The sequence below is a fragment of the Lithobates pipiens genome, unplaced genomic scaffold, assembly GCF_037356315.1.
Source record: "Lithobates pipiens isolate NorthernLeopardFrog02 unplaced genomic scaffold, aLitPip1_a1.2 Scaffold_28, whole genome shotgun sequence".
Classification (NCBI taxonomy): Eukaryota; Metazoa; Chordata; class Amphibia; order Anura; family Ranidae; genus Lithobates; species Lithobates pipiens.
The window spans coordinates 141704245-141729568 of NW_027507789.1; the positions used below are offsets into that span (position 1 = coordinate 141704245).

At 41.5% G+C, this 25324-nt stretch overlaps 1 protein-coding gene across 6 annotated transcripts in view; it reads right to left on the reverse strand.

The window, feature by feature from the left end:
- TBC1D16 (TBC1 domain family member 16) overlaps positions 1–25324 on the reverse strand; it is a 269316-nt gene that overhangs the window by 157739 nt on the left and 86253 nt on the right. For all 6 annotated transcript variants that reach the window (XM_077459627.1, XM_077459629.1, XM_077459630.1 and 3 more), the window contains one exon: positions 4292–4769. In XM_077459627.1, the coding sequence (XP_077315753.1) occupies positions 4292–4769 (478 nt within the window). The remainder of the gene's footprint in view (positions 1–4291; positions 4770–25324) is intronic.

A 25324-nucleotide genomic window follows, 5' to 3' on the forward strand; every position in this document is an offset into this window, starting at 1 on the left:
TATCTGCCTCCATTGTATAATGATGTAAAAAAATAGACCCAAGAAATTCAGAGATATCTAAAATGTGTAAATATCAGGTGATAAAAATCATTGAATATGCTGAATATTTAGTTGTATTGAATAGAAGATATGCCTTTGCATGGCCAAATATACTACCACGTTAGAGAAGCCAGAAGTTAAATAACTGCATAGTTACATAGTAGGTCAAATTTTAACAAGGGTGTGTAGACTTTTTATATCCACTGTATATGCATAAATACTGACCAGAAACTCATAGTTGCATAGTATTATAGTAGGCGAGATTGAAAAAAGACACAAGTCCATAAAGTTCAATCTATGTGTGTGATTATATGCCAGTATTACATTGTATATCCCTGTATGTTGCAGTTGTTCAGTCGTTATCTAAAAGTTTTTTGAAACTATCAATGTTCCCCGCTGAGACCACCACCTATGGAAGGGAATTCCACATCCTTGCCACTCTTACAGTAAAGAACCCTCTTTGTAGTTTAAGGTTAAACCTCTTTTCTTCTAATTTTAATGAGTGGCCACGTGTCTTGTTAAACTCCCTTCCGCAAAAAAGTTTTATCCCTATTGTGGGGTCACCAGTATGGTATTTATAAATTGAAATCATTGAATCATATCATATCTCAAGCATCTTCTCCAGACAGAATAAGTTCAGTGCTTGCAACCTTTCTTTATAGCTAATATGCTCCAGACCCTTTATAAGCTTTGTTGCCCTTCTTTGTACTCGCTCAATTTCTAGTACATCCTTCCTGAGGACTGGTGCCCAGAACTGAACAGCACACTCTAGGTGCGGCAGGACCAGAGTCTTGTAAATTCTGAGAGTTATCGTTTTATCTCCGGAGTTGATCTCCTTTTTAATGCATGCCAATATTCTGTTTGCTTTGTTAGCAGCTGCTTGGCATTGCATGACATTGCTGAGCGTATAATCTACTAGGACCCCCAGGTCATTTTCCATCCCAGAGTACCCCAGAGGTTCTCCCCCCAGTGTATAGATTGCATTCATATTTTTGCAATCCAAATGCATTATTTAAATTTTTTCAACATTAAACCTCATTTGCCATGTAGTTGCCCACCCCATTCATTTGTTCAGATCTTTTTTCAAGGTTTCCACATCCTGCGGAGAAGTTATTGCCCTGCGTAGCTTAGTATTGTCTACAAATAAAGAGATTGAACTATTTACCCCATCCTCCATGTTGTTTATGAACAAAATAAATAGGATTGGTCCCAGCACAGAACCCTGGGGGACCCCACTACCCACCCCTGACCCTTCTGAGAATTTCCCATTTATCACCCCCCTCTGAACTCGCCTTGTAGCCAGTTTTCAATCCATGTACTCACCCTTTGGTCCATGCCAACAGACCTTATTTTGTACAGTAAACGTTTATGGGGAACTGTGTCAAATGATTTAGCAAAATCCAGATACACCATGTCTACGAGCCCTTCTTTTATCTAGATTGCAACTCACCTCCTCATAGAAGGTTAATAGATTGGTTTGGAAAGAACGATTCTTCATGAATCCATGCCGATTACTGCTAATGATACCGTTCTCATTACTAAAATCTAGTATATGGTCCCTTATTACCCCTCCAAGAGCTTAAATACTATTGAAGTTAGGCTAACTGGTCTGTAATTCCCAGGGATGTATTTTGGACCCTTTTTAAATATTGGTGCTACATTAGCTTTTCTCCAATCATCTTCTACCATTCAAGTCTGTAGACTGTCAGTAAACATTAGGAACTATGGTCTAGCAATTATTTGACAGAGTACCCCAAGAACCCTTGGATGAAAGCCATCTGGTCCCGGTGATTAATGTTAAATTTCCAAAGTCTAATTTTAATTCTGTCCTCTGTTAACCATGGAGATGCTTCCTGTGATGTGTCATAAGGATAAACACTGCAGTTTTGGTTACTGAAGCCCCCCAATTCCCTCGTGAAGACTGAGGAGAAGAATAAATTCAATATCTTCGCCTTCTTCCCATCCTTTGTAACCAGATGTCCTTCCTCATTCTTTATGGGGCCAATATGGCATGTCCTCCCTTTTTTACTGTTTACATACTTCTAGAATTTCTTGGGATTTTTTTGCTCTCCCTGCTATGCGCCTTCCGTGTTCTATCTTAGCCATCCTAATTGCACCCTTACATTTCTTGTTGCATTCTTTATAAAGTCTGAACGCTGATGATGATCCCTCAACCTTTTATTTTTGGAAGGCCTTCTCCTTTGTTTTATATGCATTTTTACATTGGAGTTAAGCCATCCAGGACTTTTGTTCACTTTTTTAAATTTATTACCCAATGGGATATGGGATGCATTGGCTAATGCCCTTATTTAATATGCTCTTAAAGCAAACCCATCTCTCCTCCGTGTTCTTTGTTCCTAAGATTTTATACCAATTCAGGGCTTCTAACAAGGTTCGTAGTTTAGGGAAGTTGGTTCTTTTGAAATTCAGTGTCTTTGTATTCCCCTTATGTTTCCTATTTGTGTGATTTATACTCAAGCCAATTGACTTGTGATCGCGGTTTCCTAAATTGCCCCATATTTCCACATCTGTGATCAGGTCTGTATTGTTGGTAATCAGTAGATCCAGTAACACTTTATTCCTAGTTGGAGCGTCTACCATCTGAACCATGAAAATGGCCTGCAAGACATTTAGGAACTGGTGAGCCTTAGATGAATGAGTGATTCCCTCCACCCAGTCTATGTCTGGATAATTAAAATCTCCCATTATGATAACACTTCCCATCCTTGCTGCTAATCAAACTTGTGATATTAGATCCGTCTCTCCTCCTCCCTCAGGTTAGGGGGCCTATAGCATACTCCCAGTATAATTTTCCCCTTAGCTTCATCTCTTTGGAACTCTACCCATAAGGATTCCACCTCCTCCCTAGCTCCCTTAGTGATGTCATCTCTTACACTGACTTGTACATTATTCTTGCTATATAGGCATACCCTTCCCCTTTTTTTTACTCTCTTTATCCCTGTGATAAAGGGTATACCCTTGAACGGTTTCCAGCCAATCATGAGAGCTGTTGAACCAGGTCTCTGAAATTCCCACAAAATCCAAATCCTCCTTGTACAACAGTGTCTCTAGTTCACCCATCTTGGCTGCCGGGCTCCTGGCATTGGTGAACAAGCCACGTAGTTTAGACCGGTATACAATCCTCTTATTAGGTGTTCCAAATTAAAACTAGGACTTGTTACTATACTTACTTTGGGTTTATGTGCTTTAGTCAACCTACCACTAATGCCCCCAATACTACCCCCTGGAATATGTTCTGTGCTGACTATCTCTACCTCTGGGCCCTCCCCCGTCGCCCTGTCCCATAGGAAAATAGTTGGTCAGATTGTGCACACCAGATCTGACCTCCATGTGGCCTCTTTGCCTCCAAAAACTTGGAGTGAGTGATTTGGGGGTGAAAGTGATTTTCTAATAACTGACTAGTATGTGTGCTCAATGCTCAGAAGAGCAGCCTAAAGCTGTTCAGCCGACTTCTGTCAAAGGGACATGACTGAAAAAGGTCTGCTGACTGGCTCTCAAACAGTTCTCTCAGCCAATGGCTGACAGGAGTGCTCTGGCTGGGGGGGGGGGGGGGGGCGCCCCCCTGTCAGAACACAATAGAAAGTAAATAGTATATCTAAAACCAATAAAAAAAAAATTCAAGTTTGTTTAGAACAGTGATTCTCAACCAGGGTTCTGTGGAACCCTAGGGTTCCTCCAGAGGTTGCTAGGGGTTCCTTCAGCATAGGACCATTTCTGCCTCTCGGATAAGTTCCCACCGACACCATTGATCTTTTTAGCCATCTGTAAGGAGGTAATTATTTCCAATAAATCACAAGTGTAAGGACCATTCTTCCCACTGACCATTACACTAATGTATCATGAGTTGTAGATTTCTAATTTTTAGCAGGGGTTCCCTGAGACTGGAGAAGTAATTCAAGGGTTCCTCTGTGTTGAAAAGGTTGAGGAAGGCTGGTTTAGAGTATGGTAATGTGATATAGGGAAGGCAGCACTAGGACAAAAATCAGGTTCTACTGTATGTACATAGTCTGGAAGCAAACATGCTGACGAGTGGAGAAAGTGTAGGCAACAGGGTGATCTCATTGGTGTTTTGATGCTCTACATTGTCCAATCAGCTAGCCAGGGAGTGTGTTTTGACCACACAAAAAAAGCTCATAGATATCTACGCCTTTGCATTCAATATTTCTGTGCCCTTAGGTACTTCTAATTTAATGAATGAATATATACTTAATTAGATCAGCTTACAACTTACCTCATCTCATTCTCCAAAAAAACAGAACCACTGCTTTCTGCTAGAGCTTCGCTTATAGGGGACAGACAAAAGGGGGAAGAAAATGCATCAGAATCGGAGTCCAAAGGGCTATCTTTGCTCACTTCATCAGAAGATATGTCCAGAGACTGTTCATCTTCGCCTTGTTCTACAACATCCCCTGTTCCCTCTTCAGAGACATCAGAGGTATTCTGCTCTCCAGGAGTACCAGCAGCATTCTGTCCTGGGTTGTCTCCTGGGTTTTCTTTGGTAAATGTGGATGGTTTTTGAGATGAGGAAGAAGCAGTTTTTGGAAGGTGCCGATTTCTTTTTCGTTGAACTTTTCGGACGGGGGAACTCTCAGGAGTAATGTAACGCAAGGCCTCTTCATCCTGACGCTGAATGCGAGAGTTAGGAACCCAGGCCAAAATCAAGGTGGCACCCAGAGATTCATCTTTCTCCATGTAGACACACAAGTATCCTAAGAAAAGTCAATAATATGGGAAAAAATTGTTATTTCATTTTTTTTATGTTACCAATTATACTCATCCCAGCAATGTGTGGATGTCAAGATTAATAGTCAGTACTGTTTGCTAAAAGAAAAGTACATCTTCAAAAGTATAACCAGTTCTGGGAGGACACAAAGGGTATACAATTACCCTCTAGTTTATTAAAAGTCTTTTTTCTCCAACATCACCACTCCGCCCTCCTGCTGGAGCCATGATACATTACAGTTTTAAAGTAAACTTGTACTTTGCTCATCCAAGGCACTTACCATTCAAGAGTAAACCAATGTGTTTACTTAACCACTTCAGCCCAGGACCAATTAACAGCCTAAGGACCAGAGGTCTTTTTACAATTTCGCACTGCACTGCTTTAACTGGTAATTGCGCGGTCATGCAATGTTGTACCCAAACGAAATTTGCGTCCTTTTCTTCCCATAAATAGAGCTCTCTTTTGATGGTATTTGATTGCCTCTGCGATTTTTATTTTTTGCGATATAAATGGAAAAAGACTGAAAATTTTGAGAAAAAATGATATTTTCTACTTTTTGTTATAAGAAAAATCGAATAAACTCAATTTTAGTCATACATTTAGGGCAAAATTTATTCAGCCACATGTCTTTAGTAAAAACAATGTCAATAAGCGTATATTTATTGGTTTGCGCAAAAGTTATAGCGTCTACAAACTAGAGTACATTTTCTGGAATTTACACAGCTTTTAATTTACGACTGCCTATCTCATTTCTTGAGGTGCTAAAATGGCAGGGCATTACAACCCCCCCCCCCCCCAAATGACCCCATTTTGGAAAGTAGACACCCCAAGGAAGTTGTGGAGAGGCATGTTGAGCCCATTGAATATTTTTTTTTTTGTCCCAAGTGATTGAATAATGACACAAAAAAAAAAAAAAGTTTACAAAAAGTTGTCACTAAATGATATATTGCTCACACATGCCATAGTTATATGTGGAATTGCACCCCAAAATATATTCTGCTGCTTCTCCTGAGTACGAGGATACCACATATGTGGGACTTTTTGGGAGTCTAGCTGCGTACGGCACCCCGAAAACCAATCACTGCCTTCAGGGTTTCTAAGGGTGCAAATTTTTGATTTCACTCCTCACTACCTATCACAGTTTCAAAGGCCATAAAATGCCAAAATAGCACAAAACCCCCCAAAATGACCCCATTTTAGAAAGTAGACACCCCAAGCTATTTACTGAGAGGCATGTTGAGTCCATGAAATATTTTATATTTTGCCACAAGTTGCAGGAATTTTTTTTTTTTGCACAAAGTTGTCACTAAATGATATATTGCTCACACATGCTATGGGCATAAGTCAAATTACACCCCAAAATAAATTCTGCTGCTTCTCCCGAGTACGGGGATACCACATGTGGGGGACTTTTTGGGAGCCTAGCCACGTACGGGACCCTGAAAACCAAGCACTGCCTTCCGGATTTAAATATAAAATGCTACCAAAAAAAACTGTTAGCGATCGCAGGGATCAGGCCTGACTCTGCGATCGCTGCAGTTATGTGTTTAGCGTTTTGTAAGTGACAGTGATCGATCGATACTGCACTTGGGTGGGCTGGGCAGAGGGGCAAAATGCAGGTGCCAGCAGGTATCTGGGCTGATCCCGCTAACAATGCGTTTTTTGGAACCCTAAATTGCTGGGGATGCTAGTATAGATCTGATCAGATCAGATATTGATCTGTTCAGATTCTATACCACTACGGGAGGTGTATGCTTTGCGTGTGGGTGTTAGCGGTACTGGCACTAATCTACCGCTGCCTGGGGCGACGCAGACCCTGACCCTAAAACCTAATTAATATCACCCGCCGGGTGATCAGGGGGTTAAACCTTTATTGGGTAATAAATGGTGGTGCCCTGATGCTATAAAAAGCAAACTAACCAGAGTCACCCGTAACAATTATACGGTGATCACTGGTGAAAGGGTTAACTAGGGGCAATCAGGGGGTTAAAACCATTATTGGGTAGTATATGGGGGTACCTAGCGCTATAAAAACCTGGCGGTGAACCTAAAAAAATAACTAGCTACCTAGCGGCACTAGTGACACTAATGCAGCGATCAGAAAAATGATCGCTTAGTGACACTGGCAAAAGGGGGTGAAAGGGTTAACTAGGGGCAATCAGGGGGTTAAACCTTTATTGGGGGGTGGTAGGGGGCTACCCTGGACCTAACACTAACTGCCCTGACAGTTTTTACTTTTACAACTGACACTGAATACAGTGATCAGTAAATAAATGATCACTGCAATCAGTGACACTGTGACGGGGGGGGGGGGGGGGGAGGATTTGTGTACCTATGTGTACCTATGTGTTAGTGTAGTGTTTGGTGCACTTACTTTTAGTCTTCTCCTCGTAGTCCGGTCTAAAAGACCACCTCGAGGAGAATGACATCACTTCCTCCCTGCCTGTGTATACAATACACAGTGGGAGGAAGCTTCTCATTGGCCAGGAGCGATCGAGAGGGGATGGCCAGAAACCAACGGCCATCCCCTCATCCCGGATCGCTTCTGCAGCGAAACGGAACGCCGTATCCAGCGGGAGGGGGTCCGATCCCCCCCCACCCGCTGAAAGGCAGGCACGTACATGTACGTGCTTGTGCCTGCCAGTGCCATTGTAATGACGTACATTGGCAATATGGCGGTCCTTAAGTGGTTAAAGGGTAACTCCTCTTTAACTACTTCAGCCTGGGAAGAATTTACCCCCTTCCTGACCAGAGCACTTTTTGCGATTCGGCACTGCGTCGCTTTAACGGACAATTGCGCGGTTGTGCGACGTGGCTCCCAAACAAAATTGATGTCCTTTTTTTCCCCACAAATAGAGCTTTCTTTTGGTTGTATTTGATCACCTTGTGGTTTTTATTTGTTGCGCTATAAACAAAAAAATAGCGTCAATTTTGAAAATAAACGCATTATTTTTTACTTTTTACTATAATAAATATCCCCAAAAAAATATATATAAAAAATGTTTTTTCCTCAGTTTAGGGCCGATACATATTCTTCTACATATTTTTGGTAAAAAAAAATTGCAATAAGTGTTTATTGATTGGTTTGCACAAAAGTTATAGCGTCTACAAAATAGGGGATCGTTTTATGGCATTCTTAGTTTAATTTTTTTTTTTTTACTAGTAATGGCGGCGATCAGTGATTTTTATTGTGACTGTGACATTGTGGCAGATACATCGGACAATTTTGACACCTTTTTGGGACCATTGGCATTAACACAGTGATCAATGCAAAAAAATTGCATTGATTACTGTAAAAAGGTCACTGGCAGTGAAGGGGTTAACCACTACGTGGCGCTGTGGGGGTTAAGTGTGTCCTAGGGAGTGATTCTAACTGTGGGGGGAGGGGCTGTGTGTTACACATTACTGATCACTGCTCCCGATTACAGGGAGCACTGATCAGTGACAGTGTCATTAGGCAGAATGGGGAGATGCTTGTTTACATTAGCATCTCCCCATTCTTCCTCACCATGAGACGATCGCAGGTATGCCCGCGGACACTGTCACGGAGCTCCCGGCGCACCCGCAAGCCGCCTCTTAAAGGGCAACGTACAGGTACGTTAATCTGCCTGTACATGCCCTTCTGCCACAGTATATCTGTGGCAGTCGGGAATAAATAGGGAAATAAATACATTTAAAAAATGATATACAGTGGGTATAGAAAAGAATCACCCCCTTTAATATAATCACATTTTGTTGCTTTGCGGTCTGAAATGAAGACAGGCACAGTTTTTGTTTTATCCAGCTGCATTTATTTTAGTGCAACTTATATCATTCAAGTGAAAGATAAAACACCAACATGTCAGAAAAAAAAAATCAAAAACAATCACTGAGTTGGAAAAAGGATCACCCCCTCCTAAAAATGACAAACTCAATCAGGTGTAGCTAATCACCTTCTCAATGGCACACAAAGTCATTTGACTTTCAACTGTGATCGGCTGTGGTCATTTTGATTAGCTCAGCATGAAAAGAGCTTTCCGGGAGCATTTCAGTCCTGGTAGTGCAACTGCAAACAGTCAACTATGGGTAGCAAGGCACTATCAAAAGATCTCCGGGATAAAGTTGTGGACCGGCAAGTCAGGAGATGGGTACAAAAATAAATAAAAATCAAAGTCTCTATCAATGCTTAGAGGCACAGTGAAGTCTATTAAGATGTGGAAGGTATTTGGCACAATCAGATTCTCCCTGGATCAGGGCATCGCTCCAAACTGGATGAAATAGCCAGGAGGAATCTGATCAGAGAGGTTACCAAGAGGCCTACGGCAACTCTAAATTAGTTGCAGGAATTTATGAAAACAGTGGTCATTGTGTGCATGTGACAACAATACCACAAATTCTCAACGAATGTGGCTTGTATGGGGAGGTTGCAAGAAAAAAGCCACTCTTCAAGGAAAGCCACATGCAGTCACAACTGAGCTTTACCAAAAATGCCCCTTGAAGATTCTGAGGCCCCACGGAAAAAGGTGGTATGGTCAGACGAGACTGGTATTATTTTACCTCAACACTAAACGATATGTCTGGTGAAAATCCAATTAGGGGTGCAACGGATCGTCACCGATCCGTGATCCGAACGGGTCACCCCGCTCGGATCGGCACATGCCGTGATCCGCGGAGTGCTTCGCGGTCTTGGCCTTAAAAAAGGCCGCGGCTTCGGCCTAGCATCTTTCTACACCCAGGCTGTTTACACTGTGATCGCTCCGACGGAGCGATCACTTGTAAACAAACCGGTGTCATGTCATGACGCCAGTTCATTTCTCCCCTCTCTGTACTAATCTGTACAGTGGAGGGGAGAGATCCAGAGATGGAAACAGCCATCCCTCTATACCCAGCAACACCCTGCCTGCCAATACACAGCGATACCCTGCCTGCCAATACACAGCGATACCCTGCCTGCCAATACTCATATGTCATGACGCCAGTTCCTCTCTCCCCTCTCTGTACTAATCTGTACAGTGGAGGGGAGAGATCCAGAGATGGAAGCATCACCTCGCATACCATCACTAATATAAATATATACACACACACACACACATATTATCTCATAAACAACAGATAGACAAGCCATATAGTAATTTTATGTTGTTAAGAATTACCATACTATTTAGGGTTGCACCGATATCACTTTTTTAAGACCTTGTACCAGTACTGATACTTTTTTCAAGTACTCGCCGATACCGATGCTTTTTATTTTAACCACTTACTGACTGCCGCACGACGATGTACGTCCCTTTTTTGAAGAGGGATATCTCGATAACGGCAGCAGCTGCTGCCCACAACTAAGGTATTCATCTCTTCAGGCGGCGGTTCGGTAAACGATAATGGTGATCTCTGTTGTGAATTCGCCGCAAGATCACAGTTATCGGCGGTGGGAGAGGTGCCACTCCCCCCGCCATTTACCGGACCCGTTGGCAGCAGCGGAGGCGATCTGGTCCTGTCACTTCCTTGGTATGGAGACGAGTGAGGCTAAGCTGGCCCCCACCCATCTCCATACCATAGCAGGGAGGAAGCGACGTAAAAACGTGGACAGTGTCATTGTTTTTTATTTTTTAATTATTTTTACAATTTAAACTTTTAAATATTTCATTTTTTTTATCAGCCCTGTGGGGGTGTCTTTGGTGAGATATCAGGGGTCTTAACAGACCCCTAATATGCACTTATATGACCACAGCCGATTAATAGACCTCTGACATCTCCCTTTTGAGACACAGAAAGGGACTGGGGAAAGAGATTCCCTGACCCTTTTTCTGCAGCCTCAGCTGCACTGGAGCTGAATGAACAGGAGAAAGAGGCTCCTCTCCATTCATAAACTGAAGTATTGTAAACTCAGTTATGAATGGAGAGAGTCAGTGATCACTGACTCTGTACATTTGGAATAGGAAGGAGCCAACAGATTTACTGGCTACTTCCTCCGTTCTCCATCCTGAAAGATTGACACGGAGAGGTAATACACGGAGGGGGGGGGTTACAAGAGCGGAATACAGGGGGGAGGGGGGGACAGGAATGGAATACACGGAGGGGGAGGGAACAGGAGCGCAATACACTGGGGGGGAGGGACAGGAGTGGAATACATGTGGGGGGACAGAAGCGGAATACACGGGGGGGAGGGACAGGAGCGGAATACACGGGGGGGGGGGGGACAGGAGCGGAATACACGGGGGGGGACAGGAGCGGAATACACGGGGGGAGACAGGAGCGGAATACACGGGGGGGGGACAGGAGCGGAATACACGGGGGGGGGGGGACAGGAGCGGAATACACGGGGGGGACAGGAGCGGAATACACGGGGGGGGACAGGAGCGGAATACACGGGGGGGGGACAGGAGCGGAATACACGGGGGGGGACAGGAGCGGAATACCCGGCTTTATTGAAATCTATACGGGGGGGGATCGGTGCTTCCAACTCCCCCACGATCACCCCCTGACTGTCCAGGTATCGGATGAAGCATTGGAGCATTTGTGCGAGTACAAGTACAATGTATCGGTACTAATACCGATACGAGCATCGGTATCGGTGCAACCCTAATACCATTACCATAAAATTCAGTGCTATATGGTAACCTGCTGTTTGGAAATCCTCAATAACTATTTTACAGCTAGGCCCAGCCTTCCATTTTCACTTTAGGTGGCTGCACCATTTTTGCTATTTTTCACTTATAGCATTGAAGTTTAGTAAAAACCTACAATATATTCTGAAATCACAGGGCCTGTAGAAACTTCACTAAATGTTTATCACAACTATATTTCTAACATTAACCACTTAAGCCCTGGAAGAATTTAACCCTTCCTGACCAGGCCATTTTTTTGCAATACGGCACTGCGTCACTTTAACTGACAATTTCACGGTCATTTGATGTTGTACCCAAACAAAAATTGTTTTCCCCACAAATAGAGCTTTCTTTTGGTGGGATGCCATTACATCTGCGGTTTTACTTTTTTGCGCTATAAACAAAAGAAGAGCGACAATTTAAAAAAAAAAAAAAAAAAAAAAAAACACACAGCACTTTTTACTTTTTGCTAGAATAAATATCCTAACTGTAGGCCAATACGTATTTTTCTACAAAAAAAAATAAAAAATCGCAATAAGTCTATATCAATTGGTTTACACAAAAGTTATAACGTCTACAAAATAGGGGATACATTTATGGATTTTTTTTTTACTAGTAATGGCGGCGATCAGCGACTTTTATCAGGATTGCGACATTGCGGCAGACATATCGGACACTTTTTTGGGACCACTGACATTTATACAGCGATCAGAGAAAAAAAATAGCTACCGATTATTGTATAAATGTCACTGGCATGGAAGGGGTTAACTCTAGGGGGCAATCAAGGGGTTCCCTAGGTGTGTTTCTAACTGCCAAGGGATACGATTGACTAGAGGAGCCAGATTGCTGTTCCTACTTAGTAGGAACAGATGATCTGGTTCTCCTCCCCTGTCAGAACAGGGATGTATGCGTTTACACACACAAATCCTTGTTCTAGCTCTTGCACCCACGATCGCATGCCTGCGTATGGCTCAAATGAGCCGCCGTACATATCTGGCGATTCGTGCAGGAGAGCCATCCTGCCACCGTATATATGTGCAGGAACTGGTCGGGAAGCTGATAAGGGACATAAGATTCAGTTATTCTGAGACTATTGGGTTATACTGCCGCTTATAAGAGGATTTAGACAATAGCAAACAAAAAAAACTACAGACCAACCCCCTCAAACTCCCAGCATTTTCAGTTTTTGTGCTAGTGTCTCAGGACACTGGTTCTCAACCCAGTCCCAGTACCCTCAGCGGCCATATTTTGGGAATTTCTCTTAAATAAAATAGCCATCCAAAATACCAAGCCATTGACTTGTGCAAGATGAAGGAAAACCTGGCCTCTTGGGGGGGCTTAAGGACGAGGTGGAGAACCACTGTCCTAGGAAACTGGATATCTTTTCTCCACTGAGAAAAAAAATTCTATACTTTTACTAGCCCGTTTATTTTATTTTTTTCCCCAAGATAATATATTTTTTTTCAATCTAGACTTCATCTCTAGGAAGATCCTTAGTGGAAGATCTTCGCAACAAATTTAGGCCTGAGGTACTGGAAAGAAGTCATGGACAACTTGTCAGTGCACAGGACTTGGAAGCCAGAGGAATCTCCTGTTCAGATCAATATTCTGCAGCACCAAGGGATTTGGCTATCCCTGCAACACTTAAAACCCCATCTACAGAATCGTCTGATGAGACTTTGGTTGAACAATGATACAGCAATGGTGTACATCATCCATAAGCAAGGAACCAAATATGTGTAAGAGCAGCAAGGCGGGTAGAAAGGATTTTAGCCTGGGCAGAACTCCATGTTTAAGTCTCGCCACGGTTTACATGGTTGTGATAATATAGTGGCAACAAATATGTAGTAAATAATACATGATAATGAATAATATATCATTTTTTTCAGTGAGAAGAGAGAGTTTATTGGATCACAGAACAGATTACAAGTCCAACAGAGTACTTGCAAAATAATACAATAATCAGAAGGTTCAGAGCTCAATTCAAAATACTCTTCTTCTTTTCTGTCATAGCAAACAGAGGCACTCCACCCATCCCCAGTATATGTCCAATCTATATCATGCACCTAGGTGGCTTCCATACATGCAATAAATGTATATTATATTCTAAATCACTAGTTCACTATTCCTGTCTGGCAGTTAAATAAATTCCCTTTATATACAGTTTAATATCAGTAACTAAAGATGGAAGGGTTTCAGATTGTCTGACCAAACATTTTTGAGCTTGTGGCCAAACAAGACGAAAGTGACAATTAAGGTCACTGTGATGTTTACCAGGTAAACAAGTTGCCCTTTGAAATGCTATTTAACAAAAAAAGTACTCTACGATTAATTAACACCCCCTCATGTCTAGTTACCATTTAGTTAATCAACCTTACATATTCATAAACAAGTTGGCCTGCAATTACTAAGTAAGGCATCTCCATCTTGTTCACTGGTCCAAATCATTTGGTGGAGGGGAGATTTTGGTGTGGGGTTGTTTTTCAGGGGTTGGGCTTGTCCCGTTAATTCCAGTGAAGGGAACACTTTCATGCTCCCAACTTTGTGGGAACAGTTTGGGAATGGCCCGTTCCTGTTCCAACATGACTGAGCACCAGTGTACAAACAAGGTCCATAAAGACATGGATGAGCGAGTTTGGGGTGGAGTAACTTGCCTGGCCTGCAAAGTGTTCTGACCTCAACCCGATAGAACACCTTTGGAATGAATTAGAGCGGAGACCCATTCATTTCACAGCTGTTGTCAGCCGTGTGCTCTGCAGAGCTTCCATCACTGGAGATTGGGTCAGATCACCTGCAGAAAAGGTATGTATACTGATTTTTTCTTTTCAGGGCTAGATAGGTTAGTGTTAGAATATTGGTGGCTATAGATGCAGGGATTTTAGTTTTAGCCTTGACTTCCACTTTAACTTTATTAAACTGTTGATTTTAATACTGCACTTAGTCTTGCACCCCTCTGATCCAGTTTTCACTATACAAAGTGGTCTACTTTGCTCTAAGGGTGCTGCCACCAGGTGCTGTCTGATTACCTTTCACTCCATGGACTTTTATAATGGACTAATTCCCTATATTATGTCTTGTTGATTTATTGCTTGTGACACATCCCTCTAGCATCACTATACAATTGTTTTCTTTGTTTCCAGGTGCAGAGGTCTTTGCCTTTTCTGCTCTTATTTACTAAAAAGGATTGAGGTGGCTCTCACAGCACCCAACAGGCTCAGGAGAATGTGGTTTTCTGGCATGATCAAACTTCTGGTAGACACATTGTGGGCCCTTGCAGATTCTCAAAATATCCTGTCCCAAGGACCAGTTCACCACCCTGCTTTGCGGTCGCTGGCTTTAAAAACATGGCTGTTGATGCCAAGGTCCTAAGAGACTGGATCTTTTAGATTTGGCTAATCCACATGCTATTAAAAGCTAGGAAGGCTACCCTTCGCATAGGTCTTTAAAGTGGTTGTAAAGGTTGAAGTTTTGTTTTTTTACCTTTATGCATTCTATGCATAAAAGGTAAAAAACCTATGTGTTGCTCCCCCCACAGCCCCCCTATACTCATCTGAACTCGCTCTTGATCAAGCGATGTGCACAAGAGCCTCGGCTATCATGGGACTCCCTCTACTCTTTGGCTGAGAGCGCAGTGGGAGCCAATGTCAATCACAGCCATTGAAGCCAATGAGGATCGGGCCGAGCTGCGGCTCTATGTGTCTTATGGACGCATAGATCAGGGCTCAAGAGTGAGCACGCACGAGTGACCCTATAGCAAATGGCTTCCCATTGGGGGAACTGGTCAAAGGGGAGAAGCCAGGAGCACCAGCGGGAGACCAGAGAAGAAGAGGATTTGGGCTGTTCTATGCAAAACCATTGCGCAGAGCAGGCAAGTATGACATGTTTGTTATTTATTTTTATTTTTTAAAAAGCCGAATTTATGATAGCTTTTTAAGTCTTATTTAGCCTGGAGTGAGGAAAGAAACAGGAAATATTCCATGGGAAGAAGCCTGACCTTTCTGAAATCATCCTTGGATCAGTTTTTGTACCATCAAAGAACAAATCTTGGCTCTTGTAATCTTATTCCAAAGACCACTATTCTCCTGTGTATTGGATAAAGGATAAGTTTAAATTTTATTGATATATAAATGTAAAAAAGTGAATTTTTTTTTATTTTTTTTTACATTAGAGCCTGTAAAGCATTGTACTAGGCAATTGCAGGCAGTTACTGAAAGAAAGAATCAATGAACTATGAGAGCACTTATCAGTGCCTTCACAGCTCATTGGGAACAACAAACTGTCAGCTGTGGTGGATGATGGTACCTGTAGTTCATTTATTCCCAGAACTCTGAATGAATGACATGGCTATGTGGGCAGCACACTGCATGGTTGTGCTGTTTTCAAACTATGACAGAGGGTGCGGAGAGAAGAGCACCCACCAGCTGTCACAGAAATAATGGGTTTTAGGGAGAGTAGGAAAAAGCTGGAACATTACATGTTCTACCCTAAATACTGGTGAAACATTTTCAAAATGTGAATTTAAAACTTTTGTACAGGGTGCCTCTCATGTAGCTCCTCCTGTACAACCTCCTACAATTTGGTGGAATTGGAATTTGAATTTAGTTCTATTGGCTCTTTATACCCCCCTCCCCCATCCCGCCCTTTTCCCATAGTTTAACTGACCTTAAGCCACTGCCATTTCTCTAGATGAGCACCAACTACCTACCCAATGAGGTCTCTCTCAGGGAAGACACATCAGAGGACAGGTAACACAACTTCTTGGCATCAGGTGAAGCACGATGTAACATGATTCCATCAAGGATTTTGGAAAGGTAGACTTCTGGGTTACATAGACCAGCCAAATAAAGATAACAGGCATCTTGTGCTGTAAGTTAACCCAGTAGTGACACAGGGTCACTCAGTAAGTTTTGTGTTCATAGATTTTACAGGGATTTACATTTGCAAATTGTTTAGAATATATACAGGGGAGAAAAAGTGTTGCCTTTTCTACAACGTAATTTCTTAAATGACCTTATGACAAAAATCAAATTGTCGTAGCTTCATAAAAAAAAATCAAATTAAATTAGCAACTCTGATAGACAAGTGTTTATTATACTTTCCTCTAAGCTATCATTTTCTATTTGTTGGCCACTAGTGACCTATATTGAAAGCTTATTTTATATTCTGGGGTCTCCAGAAGCAAGATCTCTCATGCAAACCTGTATTTCAGATAAAGCTTCTAACATACCCCCAGAATTATTCTCAACTACCAAAAGGAACCTGCATACTGGTTGATTTCCCATAGGATGGTCCAGAAGCCTTAGGAAAGTTGAGAACTGTCAACACCATTAGCACTCCACTACTGGTGGCTAAACATGATATATGGCCTCACTGGCAAACACCAGGGGTGGCATGCCAAATATCAAATATTCTCAAAATAGAGAATTTCCACAAAAAAGTAAAAGGGTTTAGGGCCTCCCTGGCACTTTAGAGAACTAAATATGCAAGAAAGCACCTGGAGGTCCTGAGATACACTCTTGGGGTCAAGTTAAAAGCCAACTACTAAGTACAGATGCCTTTGAACTCTTTAGCATATATAACTAAAATTTGGGTGGACTAGTTCTTCTGTAAGATTATAATTGGCAAGGTCAGGAAGTAAACATTTTATCACTGTTAATTTGAAGAGATAGGCCTCTTTCACACGGGGCAGATCAGTAATGATCCGCCCCGTGATGATCCGCTCGCTCAGCGGGGATTGCTCCGTTGTCCCAGCTGAGCCGGCGGCGGACAGGGCGGTCTCCGCACACTGTGCAGGGACCGCCCTGTCAGCTCTCCGCTTTCCTCTATGGGGATTGTATGAGCACGGACCGTCTGCCCGTGTTCATCCGATCCGCTCTGCAGACGGACAGAAAAATAGGATTTTCCTCCGTCTGCAGAATCGGACAGTTGCGGAGGCGGACAATAGCGGGTGTCTGCGGGTGCTCATCCGCAGACACCCGCTATCCCATAGGGATGAATGTATGCCCGCATTTCATCCGCAAACGGATGGATGAAATACGGACATACCATCCGCATGTGTGAAAGGGGCCTTAGATACCTTCATGGTGCTTCATTCTGCATTCTTTTGGGTCAATATTTGTATTATGAACTACAAACATGTCCATATCTCTTCGTCTCCATTACTTGAGGGCAAAGCAATTGATCATTTACAGAAGATAGGTGGGAAGGAAAGTATTTTTCAATGCATTTAACAAGAATTGCCAAAAACACTACATTTCTGGCAAGATTCACAGGCACTTTCTTTGGTTGCTGAAAATATTCCTTGCTTAAAAAAAAAAAGAGAAAAAAAAACTAAACACAGTCACAACATTCAAGGACTGTAAGCTACATATATATATATATTTATATGTAAACTGCTTTTGTTGCCAGCGGTTTAGACATTAATGGCTGTGTTATTTTTAGGAGACAGCAAACTTACACTGTTACACAAGCTGTACAATCACTACATTGTAGCAAAGCTACTTTATTCAGTGTTGTCACATGAAAAGATAGAATAAAATATTTACAAAAATGTGAGGGGTGTACTCACTTTTGTGAGATGCTGTATATATAAAAAACACACAGCTCACATGGAAGCACCTCTTTCACATGAAATTGTTTAAATAAGCAGTTGTTTGCAAAATGTCAGTTGTGTTTTCCTTTAACACAATAGGAAACTAAGATAGCATTAGGTGTATGTGTACCTACAGCAAACCATTTGCTAAGAAAGTACACAGTATTGTCAGCTGTTCCCATTGTTTACAGGAGAGATAGTCAAACACTGGACCCAAGCTTTATAGCAGTTGTGTTAATAATTTTTTTATTGCTTGGGCCAGAGACAGTCAGTAAATGCCTCATGCTAAGGTATTTGAAAAGTATTCCTCTCCTTTGAATATGACTTGGGATGATAAATTCTCAAATAATTTTGCAAACTGTCCTTGAATTAAGGCATTAAAATACAATTATGCCAGACCATACATGGCTCAAATTTTCAATAAAAAATTGTAATGAAGAATTTCGCACCATAGCAATGGCCCATTTTCGTGCAGCCATTAAATGTAAGTGATAGGAAATGTTGGAAATTTTTTTTTTAAAAACAATCAAGTTTCTAACCAATGATGGGAGAATCATGCAAGAAATAAGCATGAGCTGTGACCTAGAAAGAAAAGAAGATTCCCCGCCACAAAATGTGTTTTCTGTAGCAAATTGTGGCAAAATTGAAGGCTTGGTTGGTGGAATTTTAATCAATCAATAGTGGCACCATCGGATTACAAAATTTCAGATTTTTGGGATTTTCTGATAACATTTTTTGGAATGTAACCCCTGTATGGCCTTCATTAGCAGTTATATTAGTGTGTACAATCAACTGCTAGTCTGGTCAGTTATTTACAAGAATAGTGTGCAGCCCTCGTGTCAAAATGAACAAATATCTTAAAGAAAAAGGAAGGGCTATAAAACTTTTAGTAAAACCAGGTTATATGTCATTGTCAGATCCCAAAATTTGAATTGTGAAGATGTGCTCTCCTCAAATGATAGCAAGGATGAGAAGGTAGAATTTGATATTACTAATAATGATCACCCAGTAGAAATGCACCAATGCATCCTTCACTTCTGGCGCTCATGTGCAGCTGTGCACAAGAGAGTTCTGTGATCATTTGTCTGGATTACAGATCAGTGTACAAGCTGCTGTAAATGACCCTGGTACCATATGATTGCTGTGACCAATCATAGTAATCAAATGAAAAGTAAACAATTACGGTCATTCATGATGCCCTTGCTTACTACTGTGTGTACTACTGTGATCTCTGATTGATCACAGTGATAACATGGTAGTGGCCCTGTACCATGTGATAGCTGTGGCCAAATACAGCTATCCCAATAGTAAACAATGGCATTATGAATGGATGCCACAGTGCAACTTATTGCTTATGCAGTAATCATCATTGTAATAGGCAATAATGTAGAAAAAATAAAAAACCTGATCACTCCTCCAGAGCCGTAGTGTTCACTATGGTGACATCCAATGCTCTAGTGACAATATATGAAAAACAATTTGTAAAAACAATTACAGTTCTTTTTACATAGTGACACCACAGCAAGTGCAGCATTACTATGGTGACATTGTTCTGCTGTGGCAGTGATCATGTACAATGGCTGGCTGCTCTGATATCACTGTATGTCAGTGCCACCATTCATTGTCTCTGATCACAACAGAAGTGCATTGTCACCAGACCAGTGCTGCCAGTAAGTATTCCTAATTACTGCTCCACCAGTGTTCCTGATCACCGCCACACCAGTCATATCGTCCTAGATCACTGCCACACATGTTACAGTGTTCCTGATCACCACCACATTGGTTCCAGTGTCACCAGGCCAGTGCATGCCAGCAACACTGCAGCACCACATCAGTCACAATGTCACCAGAGCAGTGAAAGCCAGCAACAGTGTCTCCAATTATCAGTACACCAGTCCCAGTGTCACCAGACCAGTATAAGCCAGCAACAGTGTTCCAATCACTGCTACACAAATCCCACTGTGACCAACCCAATGCAGCCAGTCACAGTGATCCAGATCACCCCCATACTAGTGCAGTGTTTTTCTGGCTGCTTGTGCTATCCCTGGGCTTCTGTCAGGACTGACCCTTTGCCTATTTGCTTACCAAGTGTCTGCTAGCACTTGAACTGGCACATCCTGTGGACTACATTCCTGTGAAACACCAGTCCCAGCCATATCCTGCAGACAACTGCATTCTTGGAACCACAGGAACTCTTTTGTTCTTCAGCCTCCTGTACTTTCTGGCCAGTGAACATGGCATTTCTGGGGGGGGGGGGGGGGGGAATCTACTTTCCAGTATGTTACCTATAGTATGTCACCAGTACATAATCAGTCCAGACAGTGAAAAAGTCTCACATGTGGAATCGCCATACTGGGGAGTTGTAGTAGAACGGGTTTTGGGTTGTAATTCAAAGTATGCCTATGCTGTGTGTGAGAAATAACATTAAATAATATTAAATTGACAACTTTGTGCAAAAAAAAAAAAAAAAAAATTTCTTCAAAAGACTTTCCTTGTCTCTTAAAAAAAAAATACCTTGAAATATTTACTCTCCATAATGTGTTCATAATGTGTTTGTGGGCGTTTCCATTGTCCTAGTGCTCCAGGGCCTCAAATGTGATGGGGAGTCAGGAAATAGGATGTGTAATTTATGCCCCTGGAACAGCAGAAGGTGCTCCTTGGATTTTGGGCCCCTCTATGTGGTTAGGCTATGGAAAAGTCTCATGCGTGTGGTATTGCCATACTCAGGGAGTAGCAGAATGTGTTTTTGGGTGCAATTCTAAGTATTCCTATGATGCGTGTTAGAACCATCTATTGACAAAAGCGATAAAGGGATGGACTACTAGGATAACTTTAGCCCAGAACCAAACACTAATAAAATGAAAGTGGTACCTTCAGAAACGAGGGGGTGTTGCAGCAGGGGATGTCAACGCATTTTAAAATAAAAGGCTTGTCACTTTCACCAGCACCAAGCCAGATGAAATTCCTGTGCTGCAACCATCCCCCAATTCAAGGGGCTGCACCTTTTAGTATTTGTATAAAATGAGAAAAAGTCAGCATGGTTCACTAATGGTTCAGCCACAGTCAACTTGTCTGGGTGTCAGTGGACAGCGGCATACTACAGCCCAAGAACCGACACAGTCCTGCAGTAAACTGGAATTTAAGGATCCAGCCAGTATGCAGAGTCGAAAGGTGTATCAATGACCTCTTAAGTGGATTCTTTTTCCCATGTCACTATATACACTGACAGCTGGGAGGTATTAAAAGAAAAAACTATAACCAGAAATATAAAAAAGAAAATCTTACAGAGAATCTTGCACTTCAACATCTAAATCTGCAGGAGGTTGCTGGGCTGTGTTGTCAGATAGCTAGCCCTACCCACCGGCCTAGCTATCCAACAATGCTTATCAATGGAGATGGGTTTCTGACTGACAGATAAGGAGGTGTGGCAAAGGAGCTTTTATTCACAAAAACAGAAGAAAAAAACGTCACAAGCCAGGAACTACACTAGGCTATTTTTGACTAGTGTAGTAGCTGGTGTGTGCTGTTGTCAGCTTGTGTTTTTGTGAATGAAATCCTTTTTCTCCAGCTACAATGAATCCAGAAGCTACAGAAGTTGCTTATGCCTGCCCCAGACAAATCCAATATGAGAAAAGCTTATCTTTCATTGAAAAAAACAGTACAACAGTGGGCCAAAAGACTCTGCAATGTACTGGCTGTGCCATGTTCCATATCATTCACAGACAGCTGGGTTGATTGTCTGAGTGGTATCTTTCAAACACTGAGAAGTGGGATCTGGTCTACACAGGCAGTTCTATTAAACTCTAGGCCAATAGCCAAAAGTACACTATATAAAAAGGATGATGGACACTAAATCGAAGATTCCACAGCTGGAATACACACAAGCCAGCATTTAGGTGAGGTTAACCAAATAGCAAGTGAGTACTTTATATGACATACAAAATCTGGATATTTTCAGCAGAATCCAATCTCAGAAGAGGCAATCATAATATATATATATATATATATGTAAATATAAGTGTCCGATTTTGAGCGCGTTCTTGCACTAGGGCAAAGGAAGTTCTAATGTTAGAATTAATTTCTCTGTGCATTGCCAACCAAAATATTACTTCAGCTATTGTAGCACATCTCTGCATCCTGAGTGCATAGCTAGCTGAGCGTCCTATCCGTGGTAGTTTGCAGAGCACTTCACAGATTAACTATTGTGGTTGTAGCTGTGGTTTGTCCATTATGTGAACAGGAACTTATTATTTACTTTTAATTACAAATACTTATCCAGAATAAATAGAAATTTATAAAAATAAGACATCATGAGACCATTGGTCAACATTGAAAACAAATGCTTGATGAGATTGATACCGGGAACACAATCTACCTGCTCAGCTCCAGCTGAGCAGGGCTGGTGGAGGGGGGGGGGGGGGGGGGGTGTTCGAAAAATGAAGCACCAGCCGTCATTCATGGGTGGTTTCCTTGCATACAGCATCGGATTGAGCTGTGATGTTATCTGTGCATATTTTGTCAAGCGAGATATTGTCTTATTGTCACCAACAGGAGAACTTGGATTTCTGGAGTCGATAGTCCCATCCTTGACCAATATCTTGGCAAATAGGGGACCAGTGGAGAATGTTTATTCTGACATATATTGTATGTGCTATTGTAGACAGGTGCTTTTCTCCTTATGTCGTATTGTGTAATATTTGCTGTACTAACCACAAGCATTGTTCGCTTTTTGTTTGTTTGTTTGTTTGTTTGTGTGTATATATATATATATATATATTGTATAGTTTACAGTTGATTGTATGATTGCAGCTAGTTATTCTGCACCTGCAGTCACAGTTTTTGTAATTTTGGATTTAGTTTTTTGTATTTTTATAAAAATAAACATACCCACTGCCTGCTCTTTACTCCTCATACAGAAATCCTACTAGAAAAAATGTGTCATAACTAACAAGTCTGATGGGGACTAGTAATGAAGAAAGCAGAGAGAAAGACTAAACAGTGATTAGGAAGTACACTCCCTATGTGCTGTTTGGAAATCTGCGTGTGCTGTGGCTGAAATATCAAGTATTCACAGAGAATTTAGGTAAGATATAATAAATGAATATTCTGATTTTAGCACTGCTGCAGTCTTTGCTGGATTGTATTAACATATCACTAAATAGTTTTACTTGTTGCCTGGAATTGTTCTTTGAAGTAAAAAATGATTATACTTTGTAGCATGCCAACAGGATTAAAAGTGAGGTAAAATTTAAAATGATGCACGATTGCCAGAACAGAAATACAGAAATAGATGGAGAAATGTACCAACTATCAGTGGGGACACCAAGACGGGATTTCCCTCACTTTGGGGAGATTTACTCTTACACAGTTACATAGTAGGCGAGGTTGAAAAAAGACACAAGTTCAACCCATGTGTGTGATTTTATGTCAGTATTGTGAAATTTCTGAGTATAGCCTCAGATATTAGGTCCTACAATTAAGGTTCAATTGTATGTTTTTTTCTATGTAATAAATTATATTTTTGTTGAAGTCTATTGTCTGTCTATCAGTACCGGGATAGTCCATAAGCAATTTTCCGTTTGAGTGTGTAAAAGGACAACCTCAGCAACTGTCTGTACACTTTCCTCCCCTTCACCTCAGTATTACATTGTATATCCCTGTATGTTGTGGTCGTTCAGGTGCCTATCTAATAGTTTTTTGAAATGATTGATGCTCCCCGCTGAAACCACTGCCTGTGGAAGAGAATTCCACATCCTAACTGCTCTTACAGTAAAGAACCCTCTACGCAGTTTAAGGTTAAACCACTTTTCTTCTAGTTTTAGTGAATGGCCATGTGTCTTATTAAATTCCCTTTCGCTGAAACATTTTATCCCGTCTCAAGTGTCTCTTCTCCAGAGAGAACAAGTTCAGTGCTCGTAACCTATCCTCATAACGAAGGTCCTCCAGTCCCTTTATTCGTTTTTGTTCTCTGGACTCTCCAATTTCAGCACATCCTTCCTCTTACTTTCTCTTTTAGCCAAAGAAAAGGATGTGAAGGGAATTTTTCAAAATGGAGTACAGATGGTTAAAAAAAAAAACAAAGAAAAAAAAAAACTCAATGATTTTAACCATTCCCTACTTTAGCTAAATATTATTTTTTTATTTTTTTAGCTTTACATAAACTGAACTGCAGGCAGATATATCCTGGAATGAGAAGCAATGTGCTGATCAACAAAACCAGGCGCTATGGCAGGTAGATTATATTTTTGCAGTCCTCATGAGACTCCAGAGGTTAAAGCAGATATAGCCTGGGGTTGCTTAGGGAGTGAGAAGCAAGGTTGGTTATAAACTAAGCCAGACGCTATGTGCAGGGATTTTCAAACTATGGCCCTCCATTGTAAAACTTTGACATTCAGACATGACTTGGCATGATGGAAATTGCAGTTCCTGAATAACTGTAGGGCCACTGTTTGAAGACCCCTGCGCTATGGCAAGTAGATCTCATCTCTGTGGTCCCCCATGGGATGACAGAAGTTAAAGCAGTGCACCAGACAGCACATACAACTTAATGCCACCAAAAGTTCAGTTCTGCATGGTTGCTGGCAAGAGCAATCACATACAGTATGTTTGAAGCTCAAGTAGCAAGAAATCACTATGAAAATTCCCAGTTTTACCCAACATTTGAGGTCACTGACAAATGACAGCGTCGTTGTGTTCTTCACAGGAATTGAGATACAACTACTGGAGAAAAAGAAAAAAAATCTCGTCTCTGGAGTGTTAGAGCTACTGGACATCAACAAATTCAATTTAAGAACACTTAAAATGGGGGGGGGGGGCAACATTTAATATTACACACAGTACAACACCGTTTTTAATACAGTGTGTGTAACGTAAGAAGCCAGGAAATGCTAGAACCCAGCATTTTTGCAATTTAAGATGTAAGCTTCTCTAGAACAAAGCATTCGGACATACAGGATATTTATTAGCTTTGGCTCAGGTACAACAGCATGGCATACTGAATATTAAAGCCTTCCTAGCACACAATATATTCACAAAAATTTGATCAGTTCCCCAAGCAGTTTTAGACAACATGATTAGGATCACCTATACTGTAGGTGAGCCTAATCTTGTAATCTAAAACTGTACAGGTTTAGGACGTTTGTGTCACCATATAACTAGGTACTGCCAAGTAATGCTCCTTAATACGTTGATGCCACTTTCTGACAACTCAGCATGCCAGATTCTGGACAACTATTCTGTCCTTTAGACCCATCAATAAAATAAAAATCACACTTCAAAATTAATCTATAGAATACAGGTCAGTATTACCAAAATAATTTATATTGTCTTTTGGCTTTGGCCTCAATTGTGTTATCTACAGCCTAG